Source organism: Hibiscus syriacus, unplaced genomic scaffold (genome assembly GCF_006381635.1).
Source record: "Hibiscus syriacus cultivar Baekdansim isolate YM2019G1 unplaced genomic scaffold, ASM638163v2 tig00117001_pilon, whole genome shotgun sequence".
Lineage (NCBI taxonomy): Eukaryota > Viridiplantae > Streptophyta > Magnoliopsida > Malvales > Malvaceae > Hibiscus > Hibiscus syriacus.
The window spans coordinates 62,261-88,003 of NW_024063517.1; the positions used below are offsets into that span (position 1 = coordinate 62,261).

Consider the following 25,743-nt stretch of genomic DNA (forward strand, 5'->3'; position numbering starts at 1 on the left):
GTTTAAGAGGGGTTTTGAGTTCTAGAGCTTAGGGAGAACTCTAGAATGTTTCTAAACTAGGAATCTTACTTTTAACGTTCTAAGCCTTTGAGAGAGTTAATAACTCCCTTACAGTTTCTTATTCTAGTGAGAGAAATGGGTGAAAGCTTTAAAGGCCAAGACAAAGGAAATTAGACTCTTGGTTGACCTTGGAGTCGTTTTTGCAGCTCTTAGGTGAAATGTAACTCATCGCTAACCTTCATTTACTGTTTGTAATTCAAAATGTGAAGTTTTGATGCATGTTGTGTGTAAGAACCTTTGTGTGCACTTAGGAGGGAATTCAAATCATGAAAATGGGTTTTGTTGTGTTCTTGTATAGAGTAGTGGTCATTTTATTCCCTTTTAGTTTGAATAAGCATTAAACATCAACCGAGGACCCTTCTAAGGGTTTTGAAAGAGAAAGTTAGATTTTTCATGACAAAACATAGTGTTCTTCAGGTTCAGTCTCGATACTAGAATCACAGTATCGAGATTGTTCTTCAATTTATGGGTAAATTCATGGTTTTCTGGGTAACAATATTGATACTCATTCAGGGGTATTGATACCGGGGACACAGTCTCGAGACCGACTAGCTTTGAATCGAGACCCATATTCCAGTTGCCATTTTTGGTTTTGAGACTTGCATAAGGTATTGAGATCGGGCCATAGGTATCGATACTGAAGGACCAATATTGTAAAATCTTGGATTCCAGATTAAAAGTTTTGGGCTAACCCGAGATATGCCTTTGATTAAATCTCTAGCTTGTAGAAAGTCTTGGCCCAGGAATAAGTAGAATTGGGCTTGGATTGAGCCCAACTGTGGATAAAAAAGGGTATGTTTAGCTTGCAACTAAAATCATAAGGACCAAGGAAACAAATGTTCCATTATTCAAAGTAAAGGCTAAAAACCAATTAAGATTGGTTATCTTACGTCTAATTTTTAGCTTCTCTTTTTCTTTACTTCGCTTGTCTTCTTCTCCCAAGTTATCTTTCTCTTATTCATCATTATCTTGATCAAAGGTGGAAGCTTTGGTTTAGTTTCATTTTATTTATTCAAACTAAGGTAAGGAGTGAATTCAGCATCTTTAGAGCTTTCTTTTGAATCCTCAACTTCATCATTTCACCATGGGAGTTAAGAACGAGTTTTTTTGGGATTTAGGAGTTTTTAAAATTTCAGCATGTTTTCAATAATCCATAGGCTTATGAAGTGTTCTTATTACCTTCTTAACCATTTCTTTCAGCTAGTAATCTATCCCTTGATGTTTGTCTAGTGAGAGAGATTGGAGAAAGCTCCAAAGCTAAAAGGAATGAGAGACTCACATTTGGTTGAGCATTAGGTGTCTTCAGTAGTTTATAATTAAAGGTAACTCACTCTTGACTTAACTATACCATATGAAAGTCATTTAGATGAAATATAGTAGGTTGCATAAGCTTGAATCATCTTCATGGTAGATTTCATGTTTTAGAGTTATAAACATGTTTAAAGCTATATTTGTGCTCCTTTGTATCTTTATAAAACATTAATAATGTTTGGGGACCTCACTAAGGTCTTTGGAATAGTATAATAGGTGTTTTTACACCTATTTTATGCTCTTTGCAGGTTTAGTTTTGATACTAGAATGATAGTATCGAAACTTGTTCTTCCTCTCGATAAAACTCATGAGTTTTTAGGCAAGAGTATCGATACTCTTTCAAGAGTATCGATACTTTGGGTCATAGTTTCAAAAATCCCAGAAAATTTCGAAACAAGGCAGAAAAGAATGTTTAAAAGTATCGAAACTTTTGCAGGAGTAGCGATATTCTTGGGATAGTATCGATACTTTTATTATGTTTTGGACAAAAATGTCAGTTTTTAAGTGAATTTGATTTGAGGTACCCCAACATTTCAGTATATCCTCAAATAAAACTTCAAGCGAGAACAATAATTAATATCATAACAGTAGAAACATAAATATCTAGATTACATAAAACTAGCCTTGTTTAACGCTCAAGAAACGATCAGGACACCCGAGTTCCTTTTAGCAGAAATACGATAGTTAGTGGATCCAAGTCAGTGTCACGTCACTACAACAACAAAATTGGTGAAGATACCCTAAGACTCAACGAAGTAATTTGTTGGGTGTACATTTCGATGCAAAATTCCAAATCTCACCCAGTAATACCCAATGGTGCTTTGACAGTACTAGAGGGGTGCATGAGCTCCGAGATGCAGAATCCCTCAGCCGCACCATGATGTCAGCCACATATTAGCAGTCCAGTAGTTGTACACTCAGACATGTGCCACTTGTCACTTCATCTAGTGAATATATATATTATAATAAAGTTTTTTATGAGGCACTAAGCTCGTAAACTCATCGTTCGGAATGTGTTTTCGTGCGCAGGTTCTTAGGGAGCAAGTCGTGGGGAGCTATCGTCATCAGATATTCCAATGCAGCAGATTCAGATTTCTAAAGACTTTTCAGAGTACGTCTTGAGTCATCTTTAGAGGGCATGTACTGTTATGGACCTCGTTATGTATTCAATCATAACTCTTTTGAAACTCTATATTTTTTATTATTTAACGGATGTATTTTGGGAGCTCCCAATTATTTATAAATCCATATTATTATTATGTTTTTTATATTACTTTATGGATGTCTAAATTTTAGAGATTTACAAGCAGTTTTAAAATAAAATTTTTTGGGTCGCTATTTCGATAGTCCCGTGTAACATCGTAATATATGGGTCTTCGAGTCTAACTGGACTAGGGTGTTACAAGTATCGATACCGACAGTCATATTTGGGTAAGATGGGACGAAAATGTATGGAAATTGACTCAAGGGACCCAAGGGAAGTTAAGTGATGTATTTGTATAAGATTTCATGAGAAACTATAATCAAACGTGTGATAACATAAGATCTTAATGAGGTTAGATTCCATAAGACTTATTCTTTTGTCTGATGCTCGGGAAGACAATGAGGACACTTGAGTTCTTTAACAACGTTAGTATGAATGTGTAAGGATTATCCGAATAATTCCAAATAGGTGCTTAAGCACTCTAATTGCTAGTTGGATGTTGTACTGATGTTATGTGACTCGGACACGTCCCGAGTACTCTAGAGGAGTACACTAGTCGGGTAAAGTACCAATGCTATGTGACCCGAACTTAACTCGGTGTTTAGGGAGAAATTGATGCTATGTGAACTAGGTATTCCTTAAGTGTAGTAGTAAGTAAAGAGGGGTGTAAGTTCCACGATTGTAAATGACCTCGAACTACACCATGATACTTTCTTGTTTGCTTAAGTGTTTAAAATCATTCATTACCATCTGTATCATGCTTATGTATTGGATGCATGTTATACAGTAGGGTTATTTATATGGCACTGAGCTTGTAAGCTTAGCGTGTTGAATGTGTTTCCATGCACAGGTCCTTAGGTGCCAATTCGAGGAACACATTGCCGATTCAGAGCTTTCCAGACTTGATCGTTCTCAGAGTACGTCTCGAGTATTTTAGTGGGCATGTACTGTCATAGACCCTTATGTGTATTTGAGTCGTAACTTTATATTTTATTTATATTCGTATTTGGAGACTTATGTCGGGAGCTCCCCTTATTTAAAATACTATTATTTTGTCTACATATGGCATTTGGATGATTTATTATTTTTATGTTTTGAAAAAAATGGTTGGTCACTTAGGTGGCTTCATGTGACATCATAATCTATCGACTTTTGAGTGAGATCAAATTAGGGTGTTACACCTTTTATCCTGATTCTGTTGCACTTTTCACTTCACGAGACTATGAATCTTACATTGGGTGAGCTTTTTTTTGTTGGATTTTAAGTGTTACTTCTTTTGGATTTTTAATTTTTGATTTATCGACATCTAATTGTGGTGTTCGTATATGTTCCTTAAAACCTTCGCCAACCTCAAAACGTTGGGCGCTCGAACCAAGCAAGGTAATGAAACCTTCACCCCCTCTCCTTTTTAATCTTCTTCGAAAATAAAGAACAAAAAAAATTGCTAAAAATCAAAAGAATGACCAAATACCTTAAAAATTATGTGTTTGTATTGCTTGTTCATTTTTTTTACAAAAAAAAATTAAAAAAAAATTAGGGAAGACTTGGAAAGTTCTCTGTTTCGAATGGGTTTAGAACTTCTTTGAAATAGAGGCTAACAATGGTGATTTTGTGGTTCAATTGGTGGGGGAAGGGGAAAGTAAATGATTCCGGTGGGAGGGTCGGAGGAAGCGATATTAATATTTATTATGCGGTCTCTAGTGATTTCGGTGGGAGGGGCGGAGTTGGCTGGTAATGGAAGAGATCAAACGGTGAGGGTAGCAGGTGAGGGGGAGGGAGAGGTGAGAGGGAGGGAGAGGTGAGAGAAAGGTTTTATATTATTTTAATAATTAAAATATTATTTATTTAATCTATTTAACGGTGTTAACGGTTTGAGACAAATAAGATAACGATTTATAGTTGAGGGGACAAAACGTTTCAAAAAATACTTTAAAAGATAATTCGATACAAATAGTATAGTTCAGGGACAATGAAACATTTAAACCTTTTAATTAACACTTCAAACATTATAGTTCGCATTTATAATATAAAAGAAAATATAAGATTAAATATATTTAAATATTTAATGATTTTTTAGTTTAGAAATAAACAATAAAGAATATAAATATTATATTGGAAAATTACGAAATTGCCCAACATTATAATGTACCAACTTATATGGTTGGTGGGGTCCATCTGATGTCAAATTAGAGATCACCTGCCACGAAATATTGGATGAGGTTGGTTTCTCAAAATGACTTAATGCCTAAATAAGTGTTAGGGCGTTTGTTTGGCTCTAAATTAAATCATTCAGCACTGAATGTTTAACCGTTTAATATTTAGATTGTTTGTTTCTCACCTCTGAATAATTCAGTGCTGACTGATTTAGCAAAATAGTATTGAATGATTCAGCACATAAGTATATTCTGAATGATTCAGAGCCATTATCAAATAACATGTCACATTCAGCGCTAATTCATAAAGAGCCTCTGAATTATTCAGTGCTTAATCATTCTGAAGTAAACAAACAGTCTCTTAGGGGGTGTTTGGTTCAAGGATTGTGGGATTTCCATGGGATGAGAATTCCACATTCTCATGATTGGTTGGCCGGGAATCTCATTCCCGGTAATGTTTTATTATCAATAGTAGATTTTTTTGGGTATATTACCGGGAATGTCATTACCTCTATTCCCTTAGGTATTGTAACATTACCGGCGTTTTAGACTAAAATGCCCTTAAATTTTTATTTTTTTTCAAAAATATCCTTCTTCTGTCATTGAATAATAAAAATTCTACGAAGGTTAAATTACAAATTTATCCTTAAATTATTTTAGATTTACAAAAAAGTCTATAATTAAAATTTTATATGAAGTTCAGGGGTTAAATTTTTTTTACCCTTTCATTAAACCTTTTTATATTTTTAATTTTGTAAACAAAATTATATAAATGTTATGAATTTAATTTTTTAAAGAAAATATATAAATATTTTACAATTTGTAATATTATACAAATATACAATAAGGACAATTTGGTCAAATATACATTCCAATAATCTTTTATTCCTTTAACCAAACACGATAATCTTACATTCCTGCTAAACCAACCAAACACAAAATACAACATTCACAATAATCCTATTCCCTGATAATATTTTATTCCCACTGGTCATCTTACATTCCGTGAACCAAACGCACCCTTAGTGTAGGCCTTTTGTGCCAAATAAGTACCTATATTTTTTTATCCATATGAGTTCTAACGTTATAAATGTTAGCACTTTAAGTGTTCGGGCCATTAACAGAGTTAATTTTTCCCTTTAAGTGACATGTGTCACAACCTGATAATTTTTAAAAAATTATATAAATTAAAAAATAAAATTATACATTTTTAAAAAGAAAACACATAAATTTTGAAATAACCCCTAAACTTTAAAAATCTTAATTTCAACCCTAAACCTATGCCGACCTTCGCCCTTAGTCGTCAAAGAAGTTCCATCAGACTCCCCTCTTTTCAATGACCAAAACCTTATAAAATTGTGATCGATCGACGATAAATTAATGTTTTAAATCATGCGAACCCTAAAATAAAATTCATGATCCCAAGCGATTCCGATGGTGAATTGGCAACAACTATGGCGACATATAATTAGGATGATGGCAAGGACTACGTCGGTGGCGGTGCTCGTGGCCGTAGAGTGTAGAGACGACGGATTAAGGTTAAGATTTGAGATTTTTAGGTTGTTTTATAATATAAGAAAAATTAGGTTTTTTTTTATAAATATAATAATATTTAAAAAATAAATTTCAAAATTATCAGGTTATGACATGTGTCATTTAACAGAAAAAACTAACACCGCTGACTGCCAGGACACCTAAAAAAATAATGTTTGTAACGTTAGACACCCAAATAGGTCAAAAAATATTATAAGCACCTATTCGACACAAAATGTATAGTTTGTGAACTTATTTGGGAATTAAGCCTCTCAAAAAATGTCATAATATTGTACAAAGAAGCAAAGAAAATCTGAATTTAATCAATCAATCACTCGTTTCATTCCTGTTCCTCATATAATGAACAGTGAACTCACCTCAGAATGTTTGGTTCGCGAAAAAAATATTATCAAGAGGATTAATATTTTCTGAAATGACACGAAAAAGAATATTATCAAGGAGAATAATATTTTCTGAAATTGTATTTTTTACGATTGGTTCACATAAAAGATTTTTATCAGAGAATAATCTTTTCCTAATAATAGCATTTTTTGATTAAAATGGTGGAAATGTCATTACCTCAAAAATCTTAGTATTAGACAATTTACATCACTTTGGACAAAAATACGTCTAGACAAATGAATTCTTTTTATAATGATCATTTTTAATTTTAAATTTTTTTACTTTACTCAAAATTATAAATATAAGAATAATATAGAAAGAATTTAATATAGTAAACTATTAATAAATTTGAGTATTTAAATTTATTTTTATATTTTTAAATTCAATATATTAATTATTTATAATTTTATGAGGTAAAAAATAATATGATTGTAAACATATAATTATTTAAAATAATCTATAACTTTAAGTTATTAAAAAATAGATCTTATACATTAGAAAATAATATCATTATCCACTCGAGATCATAATATTTTTTTTATTATATTATATTTTATATAAATAAATATGATGCTTATGAAAATTATTTAAAAATATAAATTTAATATACTAATTATATATATTAAATATATTTTTTCGCAAAAGTTAGATAATATAATTATTAAAATATTTCTATGAATTTTCATTCAAATATTTATAATTTAATATTAAAGTTTAACTTTAAAAAACATATACCACAAGGATAATCTAATAAAATATACATACAAAATAATCTTATATTCGTCCAACCAAACATTATAATTTTACATCCCTGATAAACAAACCAAACAAGTTAATATAACATTCTCATAGTAATGTTACATTCAAGTAATGTTATTCCCAAAAGTAACCTTACATTTCAGTAACGTTACAAAAATAAATCACTGCATTATATCCAGGGATTAACTAATTAATTTTAGCGCATAATATTAGGCTTGTACTTGTTCCAATACCCAAACTGACTTAATAATACAAAGAGGCATCCCCCAACTTCAGAAAGTCATTATGTATAAAAGATTTTATTCTGTTTAAAGTTCAGGGCTAGCATCCATTCAGAATATGAAAATGAAACAATTACTATTATTATTATTATTATTATTCCTGCAAGTTGGCCGTCGCTTAAATTTGGGCCATGAAAAGCCACGTGCATATAATTAAGCAGCGAGTGAGGCATAAGGCATTTAAAAAAAATTAAGGTTCGAGTGAGAATGTAAATGGGAAATGGGAACTTTTGGTCGGTTTGGTTAGGTAAAGTTGATTCGTATGGGTACTTTCAACACTTTTCCAAAACGACAGTCTCGCGCACCATGTTATAGAAAGCGACCGAGCAAGTTTTAGCTTCATGATTAAGCTTTGAAATCATTAATTAATATAAATCAAACCGAGTCTAAGTTGTCCGCCTAAGACGTTAAACAGTCCATCATGCCACCACCAACTTTGGCATTAAAATAAACGAAGGCTTTAAATGTGAGATTTAGGGACCGGGGACGTATCTGAAGTGAATTTCATGGATGATGGGGCCCTCCTGCAATTGATTGTTGGAAACAGGAATGTTAAAAGGCTGGTGCAAATTTGTTGAGAATTGAATTCATTTAGAATATTCACTGGGAACAGTGACCCATCAGTCATGTTTAATTATGAGAAACACAAGTTTCGGGCCAGATCCCTACGGTTATCTTGCGGTTTTAAATCCACAAGTCGTGTTGTGTAATACCAAGAAATAGTTGGAAAGTGATGCACGATCGCGAGATTCATCGCCAAAATGGATACTTTTTGTATTTATTATCATATTGATGGCTAAATTTGGCAAATGATAAGACTTGCTAGGAACAATATTAGTCAAAAGAAGATAATATTTTTCAGATTTAGACAAATCCCTTTTGATTATGAAATTGAATAGCAAATAGATTTGCAGAGAAACCTTCATTAGAGCGGTTTAGCCTACAATTTATCTAGAGGTTAAAAGCTGACCAATTTCATTTCATAATTAATAAACGATTTGATTTGATTTATCAAGTGATGGGATCCAAGAGGACAAAAATTTTCAAGCTTTGGACGGCAGAAAGGGACAAAATCAAAAACCCAAGCTGTCTAAATTCTAATTAGTGACGTTTAACTCAATAATTTAGCTTATACAACGAGATTTAATTAGAGACTCAAAACCGAACACGAACAGCATGGTTCAGACTCCACACACTACTCGGTAAAGATAACGTGTCGAGAAAGAGGCATTTGAGATGAACTCTGAGGACCATTATTGCAGGATTGCTTGCATGAATTAAAGGTTTAATTTTTGGACTGCGTTTATCAAGAATCGGTTTCATGTAAGAAAAGAAAACAAGCAGCCAGTCATTGTTTTGGAGATGACAGTGGGCGGGGGATTGGTCAATGAAGAATTTATGGTATTGCAGGTGTCGGCTAAGTAGCGTAAAATAATTCTAGATTGCCAACGTGGATTCGGCCATCTCAACAGTCAACAGAAAACGGAGAACGAATACACCTCAGGCTTGGACATAAAGCATCAACTCTCTGCCAAGTTTTTGGCACTGGTCGGCCCCAGCCTTTGCAATCTCTCTAGATAAGATTCTAGTTTCAATTTCAATGATGGACCTGTTTTATGATCTAAAGTCTAAACTAAATATTATTCCATATACTGTCAAAATATAGGGTTTTCATTCATTGTAAACTTGTAATCAGGCTTTTTAAGATTTTTGTTTTTATAATTTTTCTTTATAGGGTTATAGGGAAGTTCTTGCCCCATATTGTAGAGGCATGTAGGTAGGTCAAATAATGGCCGAGGATGAAAGCGAAAACTACAAACCAAATTCATACGTGTTATCAATTGAAAATTTGGACCAACGTTAGAATAAAACAAAATATACAGATTTTAAATTTTAAAATATCGAACAAGTGAAGTTGTGCAAACAAAAAATCATCCATTTCTCTTATGATTTGGAATCTTTTATCTTACACGCAACCCACGTGTATGATTATTTTTGGTTAAACTTAGAAAATCCTTTTCAAAGGATAGCAGGAAAACAGTGTCGGCGCCTTCTCTATATTTAAAACCAAAATGAGACGAATCCAATTGGGCCGCAGCCAGATACTATTATCTTTTTCATTGATTCGTTAAATGAAATTTGAACATCCTTTGTTTTTGTTTTTTTTTAAATGGAATTTGAACATCCGTACAAACTGTTTCGACCATAAAATAGACAAGGCAGCAGCTGGCTGGATATGTTTGAGTGGCATTTTTATTTATAAAAAAAAAACCTTTTTTTTAAATTCTCGCTTTTGCAGAACGCAAGGTCACCAAGAAATTGAATTGGATCAAGAGTTTATCACGTGTTTTATTACAAGGACCTCACATTCTACACGTAGCGAAGTCCATGTAAATATAATTTAAATTTCATGCATGTTTGAGGTTTCCCTGTTGTAAATTGAAAAATTATCGTAATTTATAAGATTAGAGAAGTATTATTGCAACTTATCTTTTATTTGAGGGTAATATCGACACATATGAGACATTTTAAGCAGGGTAAAAATCACATTGAAAATGGTTTAAAACCAAAAGAAATTGAAAACTAGTGAATATATTTTGTTAATTAGAAAAGTAGTAGTACAATGAAAAATCACAATTAATCAATACAAATATATTTAGTTAATTAGGAAATTAAAATATCGATAGTTATGCTTTAATGTTCAATACATTTAAATTTTAAAAAGTTTATGAAAGTAATCGAAAGTTAAAATATTGATACTTATGCTTTAATGTTCAATAAATTTACATTTGACAAAGTATATGAATATAATACTGAATGTTGAGGAGTCAAGTTTCTTATAGATCCTTATGCCAATATTATTTCTAGAAGACCCACTCGCATTTTCACTTTCAAGAGGAGCATAACTAGCTTCTAGCACTGATATTGACATAAGGACTCAAAGAAAATGGCAAATGAGCAGGGAAAGCCCCGCCAAAAGCAAGCACAAAAAAAAATAACACCTTGGAGGTGAGAAGCACAAGGCCCACCAACTACATATATAGGCATGGACATTGCATTCTGCAGAAAGCGAGGTCCTCAGAGATTCTTAACATGGAAGGGACCTCGCGTTCTGTATAAAGCAATGAGAGATTCCTGACATGGAAGCACTAGTGTACATCATTGATGTGACATGACAACGGGCCTTGCATTTTGCAATACATGAGGTCCGTATAAAAATTTGTCTTGTTGGATAGATTCATTAAAAAAACCTTCGACCTTCCATTCAACAACAAAATATGGCAAGATTTTCTGCAATGGTGTTCCATTACAGAACTTATTTTTACACTTCATTCAACAGCAATATCATAAAAGATGAGTTATATGATTTGATTTCAATAGAGCTTAGAAAATCTACAACACGACAAATGTGTTCCTTGCAAGCGAAAATACACATTCATGAGCACGACCCTGAAGCACATTATATGCCCACTTTATCAAATGCAAGCTACATTCGCAGGATATTTAGGAGTTACACATGTGTCGGTGGTACGAACATCGAGTTGTATATAATATATAATGAAGAAGCATCTTCATCAACAAACGCAAAAGTAACTCGGTTGTAATAAGACGAAGAGGATAAAGAGGTAATTCTACTATGTTATGCTAGTAAACGATGAGAGAATGATCAAATAATTAAGGAACTAAACTTAACATCATACATTCCTATAAACTACGAAGACAAAAACAAACTCCATTTCTATTCATTTCAACTAAGTGTAATATAACTTTGTGTAGTTTTTTTTTCCATTAAGTTTACAAATTAGTATTGAAATATTAATAATGTGTTGTTAAATAAGCATCCATAAAATATTATGGTTTAATGTATTTATGCATCGAACCAAATAAACATTTATTAAATTATTAAACTATATTTGATTTTAAGATTATATTCTATTCAGTTATTGTTGAAATAAAAATACTTTTTAAGATATTTAATATACTACAATAAATATAGGGACAAGAGATCCCTGACTTGACGTTGTAACAATAAGGGGTTTCAAAATCGTTAAGAGGTTCCGAAATCATAACTCCATTTTGGCTACTGCCTCAGTGGCTTCGAAACCACTAAAAGGGAGTTTCAAAACCATAAATATAACACTCATAGCATGTATATATCTCGAATTATGAGTTATAGATGTCACATAAGCTTGACAAACATTCACTGAGCAAAATGCTTAAAATTTTATTTTGTTTTTAAAACATTATATATATTTATATATTCAACTAGTGCATAAATACTGATAAAACTAATCTAGACAAAAAAAAAATTGGTTCTAGTTTACTATTACAAATCATTTAAAAATAAATCTGATAAATCAAGCTACTGACATAATTATACATGCCACTAAAAATAAAAAGTAACATCATAGATGTCTTACTGATACTGATGATAGATATGACTTCTAAAAATATGCTCATGAGGCTCCTCACTGCTCGTCCTTATCTCTATAAGACCCTACACATGAAAATAAACATGCGCTTAGTATAACTTAGTAAAGCTAAGGTGAGATAAAATATGAAAATGTCATAAATATAACCAAAATAATTTAAATAAATTATTAAACTCGCAAACCGACTTATTCAAGCCAATATCTTCATCGTAACTTGAAATTCATCTCATTTCATGATTTCACAAAGATCTTGGCAAATAATAATATCTAATAAAATAATCATATCATACTTTCTGATAATCTGACATAATCATAAGTCTTTAAAATTCATCATCATACAAATCATACTTTGGCAGTTCATATCCTAAATCATTCATAAAACTTATTGAAAATATAATTGAAATCATCCATAATTAAAATTTATAAATCATACTTGAAACTAAAATGAGGTTGACTTATCGCAAGTCGTCATCGATCATAATAATTAAATAAATAAATTACACTCACTTTTGCCTCACTACTGAACCTTTATATGCTAATTCTTTACTCGCGTGCTTTTTCATTTCCTTTCGGATCGTTCGGATAGCTAGGTTTATCGTGATCTGACAAATTTATAAAATAACATAAAATATTCAATTATATGTTAGTATTGAACTAACATAATCTAAATTTAATAATATACAAGTCTATAAAAATAAAATCGAAACTAAATCGATATCAATTAAATCATATTTCAACCATACTTCAATCTTCCCAAAATGATTATTCGATTCCACAAATACTTAATTTCATCACAATTCCTTCAACTTGTATCAACTTCATAATAAAGTCACAAATTTTGAATTCTTTCTAGAATTCACTTTAACTTTTCCATTAAATTCATAATATCCCTTCACTATTATGATCTTGTCACATTAATTACATAAAATTTCCAGCACCTTAATAAAATATTTAAATCAACACTTAAACATTCAAAAGCTTACAATTTCATCCCAGAGTTTCTTAAACATTTTTGAATTCAACCTCCAATCTCTATAAACTTACAATTAAATCCCAACTTAATAATTAAACTCAAAAATCAGCATGCTACTAAAATTTCCAGAATTATTTTAATTTACTCAAATGGTACTTTCAAATTTAAAAACTTGCAATCAAGTCTCTATATTTTTAGGACCATTCAAATTTCACCCCTAAATTTTATCAAATTTTCAATTTGGTTCCAAACAACTTTGCAACTTAAATTTCCAGCATTCAAATACTAAAAATTAACATTGAACGCCCCAAATATCACATTCTTGCAATAATATCTCACAATTCTTAAAACTTGTAAATTAGCCCCCTTTTTTCAAGTTTCATCCAAATTGATCTCCAAGTTACATAGAACACTTCTAATATCCATACAAGACCATAGGAATTATTTCAACATTTCCCCCCTAAATTTCCCTAATGGTCGAACCTATATAGTGCTTTAGGATATGGTTTTCATTCAATTTCAAGCATGAATTCAACTCCTTTAGATCAAATTCATGTTATTCTTACCGTTACAACATCAAATTGAATCAAAATCCAATCAATCCCTAAAACTCTAAAGTAGCCAAATGCTTTAGATCACTCTACACTTTATTTTAAACATCATACATGCTTGAGGATTAATCTCCAACATAAAAAATACAATAATCTTTCATTAATTCTTCAACCTTCATAAACCCTAACTTTCAATCTCAACACATAAGCTTGTTCACCATGTAATATATATACCAAATGATAGAGAATTTCATGTAGATTAATTCTCTATTTCACAACTTAATCCAAAATAATCATGTAAGCTTAAAAAATAAAATACCCACCTAGAAGCAATGGTGGTTTCGGCCTTGAGCATGGAAATGGCTGAAATTGTGCTAAATTTCTTGATTATTCTAGTATAAATTAACCTTAACACATAGCCCTTTAATAATATAATTGATTTTAAAATTCAATTAATGAGAAATTCCAAAAATACCATTAATGAATCTTAAAAATTACCAATTGCCATTGCATTATCTTCCATTAAAATATTCCTTAGTCAAAGATGAACAAACTTGACTTTGACTTTCTACTTTGGCCATGCAATTTTCCAAAAATGCATTTTAATTACTCAAATTTCCAATGTTCAACCAACTCTGAAAAATTACACTGATCTAAGCTAAATTTCTTTGATATAAAGTATGAAAATAATATTTCCATCCATCCTCTAACCTCTTTCAATTTTTCGTAAAATTCTAGTTCGATCCGATTATCTGATTTCTATACCAAACTTTAACGCTTTATAGCTTTTAACATAAATCTTGTACCGAAAATCTGATTATAATGAAAATCCTTGTTTTATGCCAAACTATTTATTTACGGGCTAAAATGTATAACTTCTCAAAATTACATTTTAGTCCTTGAACTTTTCAATATTTATACTTTAGCCACTAAACTTTCAAAACTTATGTTTTAGTCACTAGTCAAAATTTGGGGTATTACAATAAGTGAATGTTTCGCCACTTCCTCTGTGGTTTCGAAACCACTTAATGGGGGTTTTAAAACCAGAAGCAATTTTTTTTACTATTACTATATTTTTGTATTTCATTTGTTCGATTAACACAAAATATTTTTTTATTGATTCGATTAACTGAACATATTTTTTATTAATATTTTTAAACATTACATACATTTTATTAATACATAAAAAACATTTAATGATACTTATGTCCACTCGTACCACACAATGGTGGACGACCATTCCGATGCGAATTCCTTCAAACTAATATTTATTCCTCTTCATCATTATCAACTCGCCATCTTCATTTAGAGTACCACCACTGACATTGGGACTAGGACCGATGTAGAATAGGCTCTACGACATCGTCTGATTAACAATACCACATATGAAGTCTGTTACCAATAGTGGAAATTGATTTAATGGTGAAACTGATGCAAATGGAAAAGAAGGATCATATGCTTGTACAAGTGTAGGAAGTGTCAACGTGCCCGTAAGTGTCGTATAAGGACGAAGTGTGTCCGTGAAAAAACCTTCAGAGGGAGGCCCTATTTGTTGAAATTAATGAGTCCCTATATGGTAAAATTATGAATGATTCGAGTGGGTAAATGCATGTGGTGGCACAAGCTTGTGTTGTTCCCGATGAGGAGGTTGCATGTGTTCTTCTTCTCCGACTTGATTCCCCTCTACTACAACGTTGCATCGACAGACAATTTGGGAGAGGTACCTATATTTCTTGTTCTTGCTTCTCTTCGGTTAGTATATGCGGTTTCTCATTTTCTTTGTACCACTGCATGTAATTAGATGTAAAATTGTGGTCAAAGATGGGTTCAAAAATTGGTCGCCTATCAAATCTTCTGATCTACTCGATCATGTACACCATATGATTTGCCCAATTCACGTACGTCTTCCCTTGTCGTGTTAAGCGATGCAAATCATCCAAATTTATGGGTGACGACAAAATCCCTTAGAAAAAGTTAAATTATCGCAGCACGCATTCGGTAGGATGCCACTCGACTATTTTGTAATGTATCAACGACACCGATAATATCTAAATGTTCAAACTCTAAAATATTTTAGGTGGAATATATTTGTTGACATCAGGATCATCGTACGACGTCCACATAAACTACACAAAATTTTTGGAAACTAAGTTAGATAAACTCGATTTGAAAAAAATAAATGATTTATAAATTAAAAAATTAAATCGATTAAAAATATTATCTCATCTATCTTCTTATTGATCATACGTCTAAAATCTTGTAGAGTTGTTGTTAGGTGGGTGTAAGATAGTGGACAACACCACCTATCATTCATACAACAAAATATTATTATTATTGTCATATTATAAAAAAAACGTATAATGTAAATTTATTTTTTATTACCTCTGAAGTAGTGAAAATTCGAATGGAACCGATTCATTAAGAATTTAGTGTAAAAACAACATTCAAAACCAAGTTCATGATTACAGCAACAATAGACACCCTCTTATGACATGTTTATTTGGGTTAACAATTTGACATAGATCTCGGAACAAAAATGCCAAGACTACTGATCCTCAACTTGTATTTTTGGATTGCTAAAAATTACATAGATGATACAATCACATCAAATGTACTTTGTTGCTAGATTTTTCCGGCATCAAGATCCCCTCAATAACTCATAAAATATGGGCACGACCAAACCACTTCAAAAACAATAATTACTGATAAAAATTATAATAAAATAAAATAAAATTTCAAAATTATAATAAAATAAAATAAAATTTCAAAATTATAAATAAAAATATAATAAATAATCATAAATAAAAATATATATTAACCTGCTTAATTTCTTTATTTGTATTCGGGGTAGCTTTGTAAAATTTCACTTCAAAAAAGTGATCTTTATTTTACCACCATCAAAACAGTGTGGAGGAATTTCGAGCAGTTCCTCACATAAGTTGTACCAGTTTGCTTCGGCAACATGTTATAACTTCTCTATCAATTGGCATACCAAGATGAAATGCAACATCTTACAGGGTAATAGTAGTCTCTCTACACGAAAGATGAATAGTGTGTGTCTCTAATCTCCACCTTTCTAACAAGGCGTTTATCAATTGAGGGTGCAACTTGGTACCGGAAATTATAGTGAGATGTTTCCAAAACCGGCATTGTGCAAATATGAAACAATATCCTCATGAGGTGGTGTAGTGATATATTTGAGACAACAATGCAACGAACATTCATATATCTTCAAATTAAAATTTAAAAATAATAAATAAATAAATACTTAACAATTAATAAGAATAATTCACTTAATAATAATAAATAAGATTTTACCTCAAGATTTATCTGCTAATAGTCGAAAACATGTCTTTGATCTAGTCTTAGTAATCTCGCCATGATATCGCGAATATTGAAACTTTCGAACTAAGAAAATATGGTGGTCAAGTAAGAAAGAAAGGAAATTCATAGAGATTTGTGGGGAAAAGATGGAAATAGACCCTATTTATAACTGTCATTACACTCTCTCCAAAGTGAAAAATAAAATAATCTTGCGCTCTGCATAACGTGAGGTCTGTTGAAAATAAGCGAACATGTCATAACGGAACTCTACTCTACAAATAGCGAGGCCCTAGGATTTTTAAATTTCTTTTTTTTCTTTTTTTATTCGAAGGTTATAATTTTTTGGATTTTATTTGTTCCATCAAAATCTAATAATTTGGATCTTTTTAAAAATAAATTATTTTTTAATTTCCATTTATTAATTTTCTTAAAAATTTAGGACCTCGCTATATGTAGAACGCAATGTACTTTGAACTAATGTGGCCTTTTATTCTCTCGATAAATTCTTGAGTCAGTTCAATTTCTTGGCGACCTCTCGTTTGGCAGGTCGCGAGGTCTTTTAACCAAATATTAAATTGGATCATCTGAAAAGTTCTTCCAAGTCGAATGGATCTCGTGTCTTGTAAAACGTGAGATTTTTAAGCTTTTTTTTTTTAGAATGCGAGGTATCCATACATGGGTAATTTGAGGGTTATTTTTTTTTAAATAAACATGGATGTGGCTATTTTGTTAATAAATTAATAAAAAGGGGTTATTTTAATTTAAAAAAAAGGGCTGTGGGTGGATAAAGTACGGTAAGCAATTGAAGCTGGTTCCGTGAGGTAAGCCTGTCGGCCTGACGTGTTTCGCATCCCTTGCGTTTCATGAATTTATTGTCATTAAAATATCCATTTCTTTTTGGTTACAAAATATCCATTTCCCTTGCCTCAACACATTCGCATCACAGTCATTTTTATAACGCTACGCTATATAATATATATTCACACTTGTCCAAATAATAATAACAATAAACCATTCATATATTCCTAATGCATTATTTTTATCATTTCATGTTTATATCATTCAAATTATTATGTTTTTTTCTTTCATATTCATGCCGCTTAAAGGAAGTATGATTCTCCACAAGATAATGAAATGAAAATTCATGGTAGCCTTCCATTGCCATTGCCATTGCCAAGCCATCAGCATTCCCAGAATGTTAAGACGCCAAGCACCTCCTCCTAAGTCCTAACACCAGCAATAAAAATCTACGCAATAATAGCTGATTAGTAGTTTAATTAATAGCATGCCATTGACCCACTCTAGGGAGTTGAAAACTCCTTTATCACTGAAATCCTGTCCTCAAACTGGACCATAGCATAGCAGCAAGGAAAATACTATGCAGTAATGTTTGCAAATGGCCAAAAAGGATTTTCAAACAAGATAAAATGCCTATAGTAGCGAACTCCAGATAAACTTCTAAATTAAGCATTGCATATAACCAGGTAGAAAACAATCTGTCTTACCCCTTTAGCTGCCAACTTATCTTAGGTGGCAGTTTTAAGCGCGTACCTGTATGTGGTTTCAGCTCCAAAGTTGTTGATGTCCGAAGAGAGGAAAGTGTGTTTTGGGTCGTTCGATTTTTTAACTGACGATGAAGTTAGATAAAGCTTGAAAGTCTTGTTGAACTGACCAACCTTTTCTCTACTTTATTACATTTGTGAGCTTATTGGAGGTTGTTATATCGCACTGGAGCTGCGGTGAGTAGAAAGGCACACAATCTGAGAAGGATGGTTTAAAGCTTTTTAAAATTAAAACTTTGATTTCAATTACAAATTATTCAACAATTTACATTACTACGTAAAGGCTTTTTTCTGGTTTTGATTTATCTTCCAAACTCCCCAACACTAAGTTTTTGAGTAATGATCAAGTAGAATATGCTCTCTGTTTTCCGTATTATCTCAATATGCTCCAACGCCCTTATTTTGGATTGACTTTTCGCATACCTTTGCTTCAAAATTAATGTGTTAACAATCAAACGTCCAAAAGGAAATGAACAATCTCATTTTCCTAGTAAACGGACTTTAAAGATACGATGTTGTAGTTCAGTTGGTTAGGATACTCGGCTCTCACCTGAGAGACCCGGATTAAAGTCCCGACAACGGAAAATCATAGGTTTTTTCTTTCATTTTTCTTATACGAGTAATATTTTTGCTATCATCTGCTAATTCCGCACCTTCATGTACCAAAAGCCTAATTCTTGGACAACAACGGAGCATCGTCTTTAGCAGACAAAGCTTAAACCACTACTTAGCTTGTTGGTGCGTAAAATAGCATCTCCCAAAAAGTGTTGTCAAAAGAGAAGGAAAGACATGATACCAATTCCAGGGTTTGTGGATAATTTTATTTGACTGCATAACGCTAAATACAGGTGAAATATCTACCTGTACGACAATCAAATAAATAACTTCTTGATTTGTCTAGTTTGCTTTTCCATTTTTCCACTCATTATTATTTGTTTCCTTCTAATAGAACCATAAAGCATGCATATCCTACTTGATTATATAGATATATTTTTAGTCATCTTTATTATCTATTTAGCTTGGTTTACCTACTGCTTAATCGCAAGTCATCTTTACTCCCAAAAAAGGTGAAGTGTCCACAGCTCGATCCTGAGCAGCAACACTTTACTTTACTTTTAAATTTCTTTGCTCTCCTTGCATTCCTACTCGTCTAATCTGATTTCGTTTTGCAATTTTGATACGGCAATGGGATGTGCTTTTTACATTTACATTTGGTTTTTACTTTGTGGGCTCTATGGTATCTAGAAACAGGAACAGGGGGCGACTCGGGGGGTTAATTTCGCAGCACCAAATAAGACGATGGAGTGACCAATGGGGTGTCCCAAAGTTCAATGGAGTGAACAAAATGAGAGAGTTGAGTTTTAAAAATGGTTCTCTCTGATATGGGGTTAAAAATTAGGTATACTCGTACGACTAACAAGGCCCGGGGAATTAATATAACAGTAGGATTCTATAATGATTGCCACCCACTCATACCATTACAGGGTTAGACATTGAAACTAGTCGAAGATGTTTATTGTTAACTCATGTATTAAGACACGTTGGAAAAAATGACCCTTCTATCAAATGAAGTATAAAGGACTAAACCTTCATGGCAAGAGAGCTGGACTGAAACATTATTCAGGACTCTTAAACTTTGGTTAGCACATCGAAAAAGATTACAAATTCATTATGATGATATCAGCATTAGTTCCTGTGCACAGATAATTCAACTAAACATCAACATAACAAAGAGAGTCAGGGATCAATAGATTAGAAAGGCATTGGGGCAGTTAAATGCGCAGCATTTGGAGGCTTCGGTTGCCCCTGTTGTACAGACCACGAAGGGCGTCTGTTGTGTGCCTACACATGAAGCATCAACATAATGAATCTACTGATCTCAACTTCTCATAAGAATGATAGCACTAACAACACAATCTGATGTGAGCAAAATATGTTGACGAAAGCAAGCCAGCATGAAAACTGCAGGATAAAGAAAAGAGAAAAATTCACATTACCCCGATTTCCGTCACACAAAGGCAAGAGGAGCATTTCACTGATGGAGCTCCATAGGGGTACATCAACAACACTGCACAACTGCCACACTTAACCAGTCCAACCTGATGAGCTGAAAGAGAAGAGAAGACTAATCAAATGTTGGAGACCACATTCTTTTTTCTACCAATAAATCACAAAAGTGAGGAATGAACTGAAAACCAGACTGCATGCTCTTGTCCAAGTGAAAAGATCAAGCTTTCAAAAACTATGATTCATGGTAACACCAATAATTGGAGGCAGAACACGGAAAGTTATTTTCAAACCAATTATATGTATAGCTTCATTAAGCTATAGGAAAGCAATGATATGTTTGATACTGAACATCAGAAAAGGAGAAAGGAACCTTCAAGTACAAAATTGACTGTTTCGCAACATGAACACTTAACTTGCTGGGTTCCTCGTGGATATGAAAGCAATTGACGACAAGAGCCACAAACCATTTGAGCCATTTCTGCATTCAAAATGTCAAAAAATCAAATGATTGAAGAAAATACTATGAAAAACATAACTCTAGGTGAAGATCAGTCGGCCAAAGAGTTTACATGTAAACCTTTTGATTGAGATATAATTGGAGGAAAACCCCCACTGATAAGGCCTAATATGAATGAAACTAAGATACGGGTAATGTAAGTGAGTTGGGAAAGAAGCTGACGGTTAAACATCCTAATTCAATTCTAAATCTTTTATCAAAATCGAGGCAGTATAGAAAAAAGGATCCAGCTTTATTCACGGCATGCGATGAAAATCAGATGGAAAGAGGTTTCTAAGGAAAAATAAGATGATTAATAGAAGTAATCGATTAGAGGTTATAGACATAATTATAATTAATGACAAATAGACGAATATGGGAGACAAACCGGATGAAGGCTGCGGTTGAGGAGGAGGAATAGCTTGCCATCCTGGCGGTGGTCCTTCTACTTCTTCTTCTTGCGGCTGTTCTCCCTTACTAGTTTCTTTATTCTCCATCTGCTATTTCGCTGTGTGATTCGATCCGCCATCAACGTGTAGGTATCGAGTAAAAAGATGCAAAATCCGATACGACGCCGTTTGCCTCGGAAGCACATTGTAGTCCACTCGGGGATTTTGAGAATACTTGTACTATATTATAGGCCCAATAACAATCTGCTCGGCTCATGAATTGTACCCGCACTCTTTCGGGCCTATATTAGCTCGTTTGAAGCACCAAAAAGGACATTAGCGGCTTTAATATAATCATCTTTTCAACGTTAAAACTTTGAACTTGTGTCTGGACAAAGTAATTGCTATTTATGATCAAAAGGATAACTCACGTTTCTTAATAAAGTAAACTTGGTGGTTGACATAGCAGCAGGCAGTAGGATGGCAAACGGCCGGGTCGGGTGCGGATACCCCTTCCCTCATCCTCATATCAACCTAATATTTTTCAATCCATTACCGCCCACCACCCATGATGGGTACAAATTTTCAAATCCACACCCGCCCACGCAGGTACATTCTCAAATCCATCCCCACACCCACTAGCGATGTACCCGTCTAGACCCGCCTGACAGCAAACTTAAGTTATACATAAGCAACAAACATAAAAAAAATATGTCCATTAAGAAACATAATAAAATAATCCAAGGATTATCTAAGTTAAGTGTTAATATAGATCTTAAAATACATAAAACACCATAATAAATGACATATTTAAAGTCTAGAAACATAAATGACAAACGCATAATGTTTGTTCTTTGGCACAACATTCTAAAATTTCAGGCAATATTTGTGACATATAATACTCCAGTATTACAATCATCATTCTCTATTTCCTCCAAGCTTCAATTTAAATTCACTACTACCTACCTATATAATAGAAAGTAAAACTAATATAAGTTAGTAACTAAACTTTAATAAGATAATTAAGCACAATTTGACAACTAATATAAACTAAATAATAATATTTCCTTTAATATCGGCCCAAAGCCAATTTTGAGCATACATTAATGCTTCAATCGTCTCCGGAAGTAGTCGACTACGATAAGGACCAATTACTCTTCCACCTATACTGAATGCAGATTTTGATGGGACAATGGAGACAAAAATGTCCAAAATATCCTTTGTTATTTGTTGGAGAGTTGGATAAATTACATGTTATATCTTATACAATATTAGAATTTATAAATTAGTATCTAAAATTACACCTAAATTCATAATGGTCCTAAATTTAATAGATATTTAGCTGGACGGGCGGATGTGGGGCGGGCGGATGTGGGGCGGATGCGGGGCGGGTAATGTCTCAAACCCATTACCCGCCCACCACCCGCGACGGATACCACTTTCTAAATCCACACCCGCCCGCTACCCGCTAAAATTATACCCATCCCCGCCCCAATTGGAGCGGATGCGGTACAGAATCCATAAAACTGTACCCGTTTACCATCCCTAGCAGGCAGTAGCACGTACCAGCACCCGCTCGGACATTTAGCCGAAGCTACCCCAATTATGGAAGCTGGAACTTCCAGCGGAACATAAATAAAGTAGGCCAGCGCTAGCACAAGACTCGAATGCCGAAAGCCCACCTGGACTGAATATTGGCAACCGCCGTACATCTTCCACAATGGTTATTGAACTGATTCAGCTATCATCAAATGTTCCACCAAAGCTTCCTTCAAAGCTTTTTACGTTAATAATTTAGGAGAGAGAGAAAAACTGAAACATTACCCAATAGTTTTGATTCCAGCTTGTTGATTTCATCACAAATATTGAAGCGTCTAGCTTTGGCAGGTTACCGAATCATTCTTTTCATCTCCAAACACATGTCGATGAGGAAACGAGTGTCAAGCATCATATTATTCAAATCTGGAACCTGCATCTATTTCATCTATATCTATCTATATATATATAGTTTAAACAACACTATTATTCATTCTATAATATTCATTGGAGTCTGGGAAAACGAGCCTTTATGGCCAAAACCAAGAGAATCATCACCATTCTCATAAGGTTTCTAGCTTTGGGTGCAACTCTTTCTGCGACAGTTGTCATGGTCACTAGCCACGACTCTGCTGAGGTGTTGAACATAAAATTCACGGTAAAATATAACAACTCCCCTTCATTCAACTAAGAATCCTTTACAATTAATGTTTTTCTTGAGGGGACAATCCCCACACACGTCTAGTTTCCTAAAATATGTATATATTTATCGGTTGACAAATTTTCGCATAGGTTTTATGTGATTGCAGAGGCAATTGCAAGCGGCTACGGCCTTGTAGCTCTCTTTTTATCTAGGAAGAGTTCCGTAGACCGCTTGATTGGGATCATGAACGTGCTTATAGCGATGCTACTAACATCGAGTATCTCAGCTGCTTCGGCAGTAGCAGAGATAGGGAAGAAAGGGAACAGTCATGCGGGTTGGCTTCCCATCTGCGACCAAGTTCCAAAATTTTGCGACATGTCACAGCTGGCTCCGTTATAGCCGGCCACAGCAATAGTTTACTTGGTGCTCAACCAGTATTCTCTTCATGTTGTGCTGGCTCCCCTTTTTCGATTGAAACCCTAAACCTGATATATGCATGCATGCCATGGATACAAATTCCTTACTATAAAATCACATTGTTTTTTTTTAGAAAGTTGAATGGAAGAATGATCACATGATACCCATTGCATCCGTTTTATATTAGCATCACTAATTGACAATTTTTAAATGGTTTCATTGTTTTCTAAAGAAACCAACTGCCTCGCAATGCTTTCTTGTACCAATCCAAAACTCTAATACAAAAAGGTAAAAATATGTCAATTTGATATTTTATATATTAACACTCGTTTTTATATAATATTTATAAAGTTTAAAAATTCAATTATCAATCATTTATCGATAAATATGAATGAAATAAAATATTAAATTCCTTAATAAAAATGGGGTATTTAAATTCTAATATTACTTTTCAAACATAATTCTCAACTAACAAAATATCAAATATTTTTTTAGAGATTAAAGAGCAAACAAATATAATACGGGGTAAGGAATGCAAGTGAGTAGACATTAAAGACAAGTCCAAAACACAAAGCATGTGCCGAATTATGAAACTGCTGTAACAAACCATGCAAAATGTGAAAGAAAATGACAGAGAACAAGTAGGGATGGCAATGGGTCGGGTCGGGTCGGGTTTTTGGGCCACCCGACCCGACCCGAGAAGAAAGGGTTCTCCACCCGTGACCCGACCCGACCCGACAAAATTAATGTTTCACCCGACCCGACCCGACCCGAATATATGACTTAGAAACCCGACCCGAAATAAAAAAAAATTTAATTCAATGAAAACAGTGACTTAATTGAAAAAAATTATATATGGAGGGATATTATTGTAATTATCCCTAAATATATAAGATAAAATTATATATATTTTTCGGGTCGGGTCGGATTTTTTTTACCCTAAACCCGACCCGAACAGTGCATTTAAAAAAACCCGACCCGACTCGACCCGAACCCAAAATTTTTTAAAAAAATCCGACCCGATCGGATCAGGTGGGGTCGGAACCCATCGAATTCGGGTTGAATTGCCATCCCTAAGAACAAGTGGCCACAGCAGAGATTCACTTTTCTCTGCTTTCTCAATAGCCAAATATAATAATGTGAGTTAAAAGGACACAATAAAGATTATGAGTGTAAATGAGCTGAGTCGAGCTCGAGTAATACTAAGTTTGACTCGAACTCATAACTGTAAGAGTAAACTCGACTCAAAAACTCGTGAGCTAAAAATTATCAAACTCAACTCAAATTCAAAATATATTATTAAAACTCAACTCAAACTAGAAAAAACTCAAACTTAAAAAAAATTTAGAGCTCAATTGAAGCTCAAGACTTGAGCTCAATTGAAGCTCAATTTTGAGCTCAATTCAAGCTAGACAAGTTTTATGTTCATTTACTTCAATCCATCCCCTTTTATACACTAGACTTTACCGCTTATTCTCCAAGAACCACTGATGTGGGATATCAACTCACATGACCAACTAAGTTCAACGCTTTGGAGCATCTGAAGGAAAGGCATTTTATCTTTCAAGCCGACCGTTTGTGTTACTTCTGCAATTGCTTTTGGGGTTGAGCATGTGTTTCTTTTTTTCATAGCAGAACAGAAGATAAATTACAGGTTTCTCTAACCCGAAGCTGTTTATTGTTTTAACACGAATGCAGAGGAAAAG

The 25,743-nt window shown here is 33.3% G+C and overlaps 2 protein-coding genes across 2 annotated transcripts; one reads left to right on the top strand and one right to left on the bottom strand.

Moving 5' to 3' along the window:
* Window positions 1–20,150: 20,150 nt before the first annotated feature.
* On the bottom strand, window positions 20,151–21,557 carry LOC120194789 (protein LOL2-like). The gene is made up of 4 exons (XM_039196990.1): window positions 21,441–21,557; window positions 20,927–21,034; window positions 20,544–20,653; window positions 20,151–20,388 (listed from the first exon to the last, which is right to left on the bottom strand). Exons 1-4 carry the CDS (start codon window positions 21,547–21,549, stop codon window positions 20,299–20,301), a joined length of 417 nt encoding a protein of 138 aa, XP_039052921.1. The 5' UTR covers window positions 21,550–21,557; the 3' UTR covers window positions 20,151–20,298.
* A 1,952-nt stretch (window positions 21,558–23,509) lies between these two features.
* LOC120194801 (CASP-like protein 1C1) lies at window positions 23,510–24,019 on the top strand. Its single transcript, XM_039196997.1, has 2 exons — window positions 23,510–23,664; window positions 23,770–24,019. Exons 1-2 carry the CDS (start codon window positions 23,510–23,512, stop codon window positions 24,017–24,019), a joined length of 405 nt encoding a protein of 134 aa, XP_039052928.1.
* The last annotated feature ends 1,724 nt before the right edge of the window (window positions 24,020–25,743 follow it).

What these genes read in the sequence shown, in the direction of transcription:
- LOC120194789 (XM_039196990.1), bottom strand. Translation starts at nt 21,549, where the DNA reads ATGGAGAATAAAGAAACTAGTAAGGGAGAACAGCCGCAAGAAGAAGAA. An exon ending in TCAACCGCAGCCTTCATCCG is followed by an intron (nt 21,035 to 21,440) that starts GTTTGTCTCCCA and finishes TTTTGAATGCAG; the next exon opens with AAATGGCTCAAATGGTTTGT. An exon ending in AGTCAATTTTGTACTTGAAG is followed by an intron (nt 20,654 to 20,926) that starts GTTCCTTTCTCC and finishes CTTCTCTTTCAG; the next exon opens with CTCATCAGGTTGGACTGGTT.
- LOC120194801 (XM_039196997.1), top strand. Translation starts at nt 23,510, where the DNA reads ATGGCCAAAACCAAGAGAATCATCACCATTCTCATAAGGTTTCTAGCT. An exon ending in AACAACTCCCCTTCATTCAA is followed by an intron (nt 23,665 to 23,769) that starts CTAAGAATCCTT and finishes ATTTTCGCATAG; the next exon opens with GTTTTATGTGATTGCAGAGG.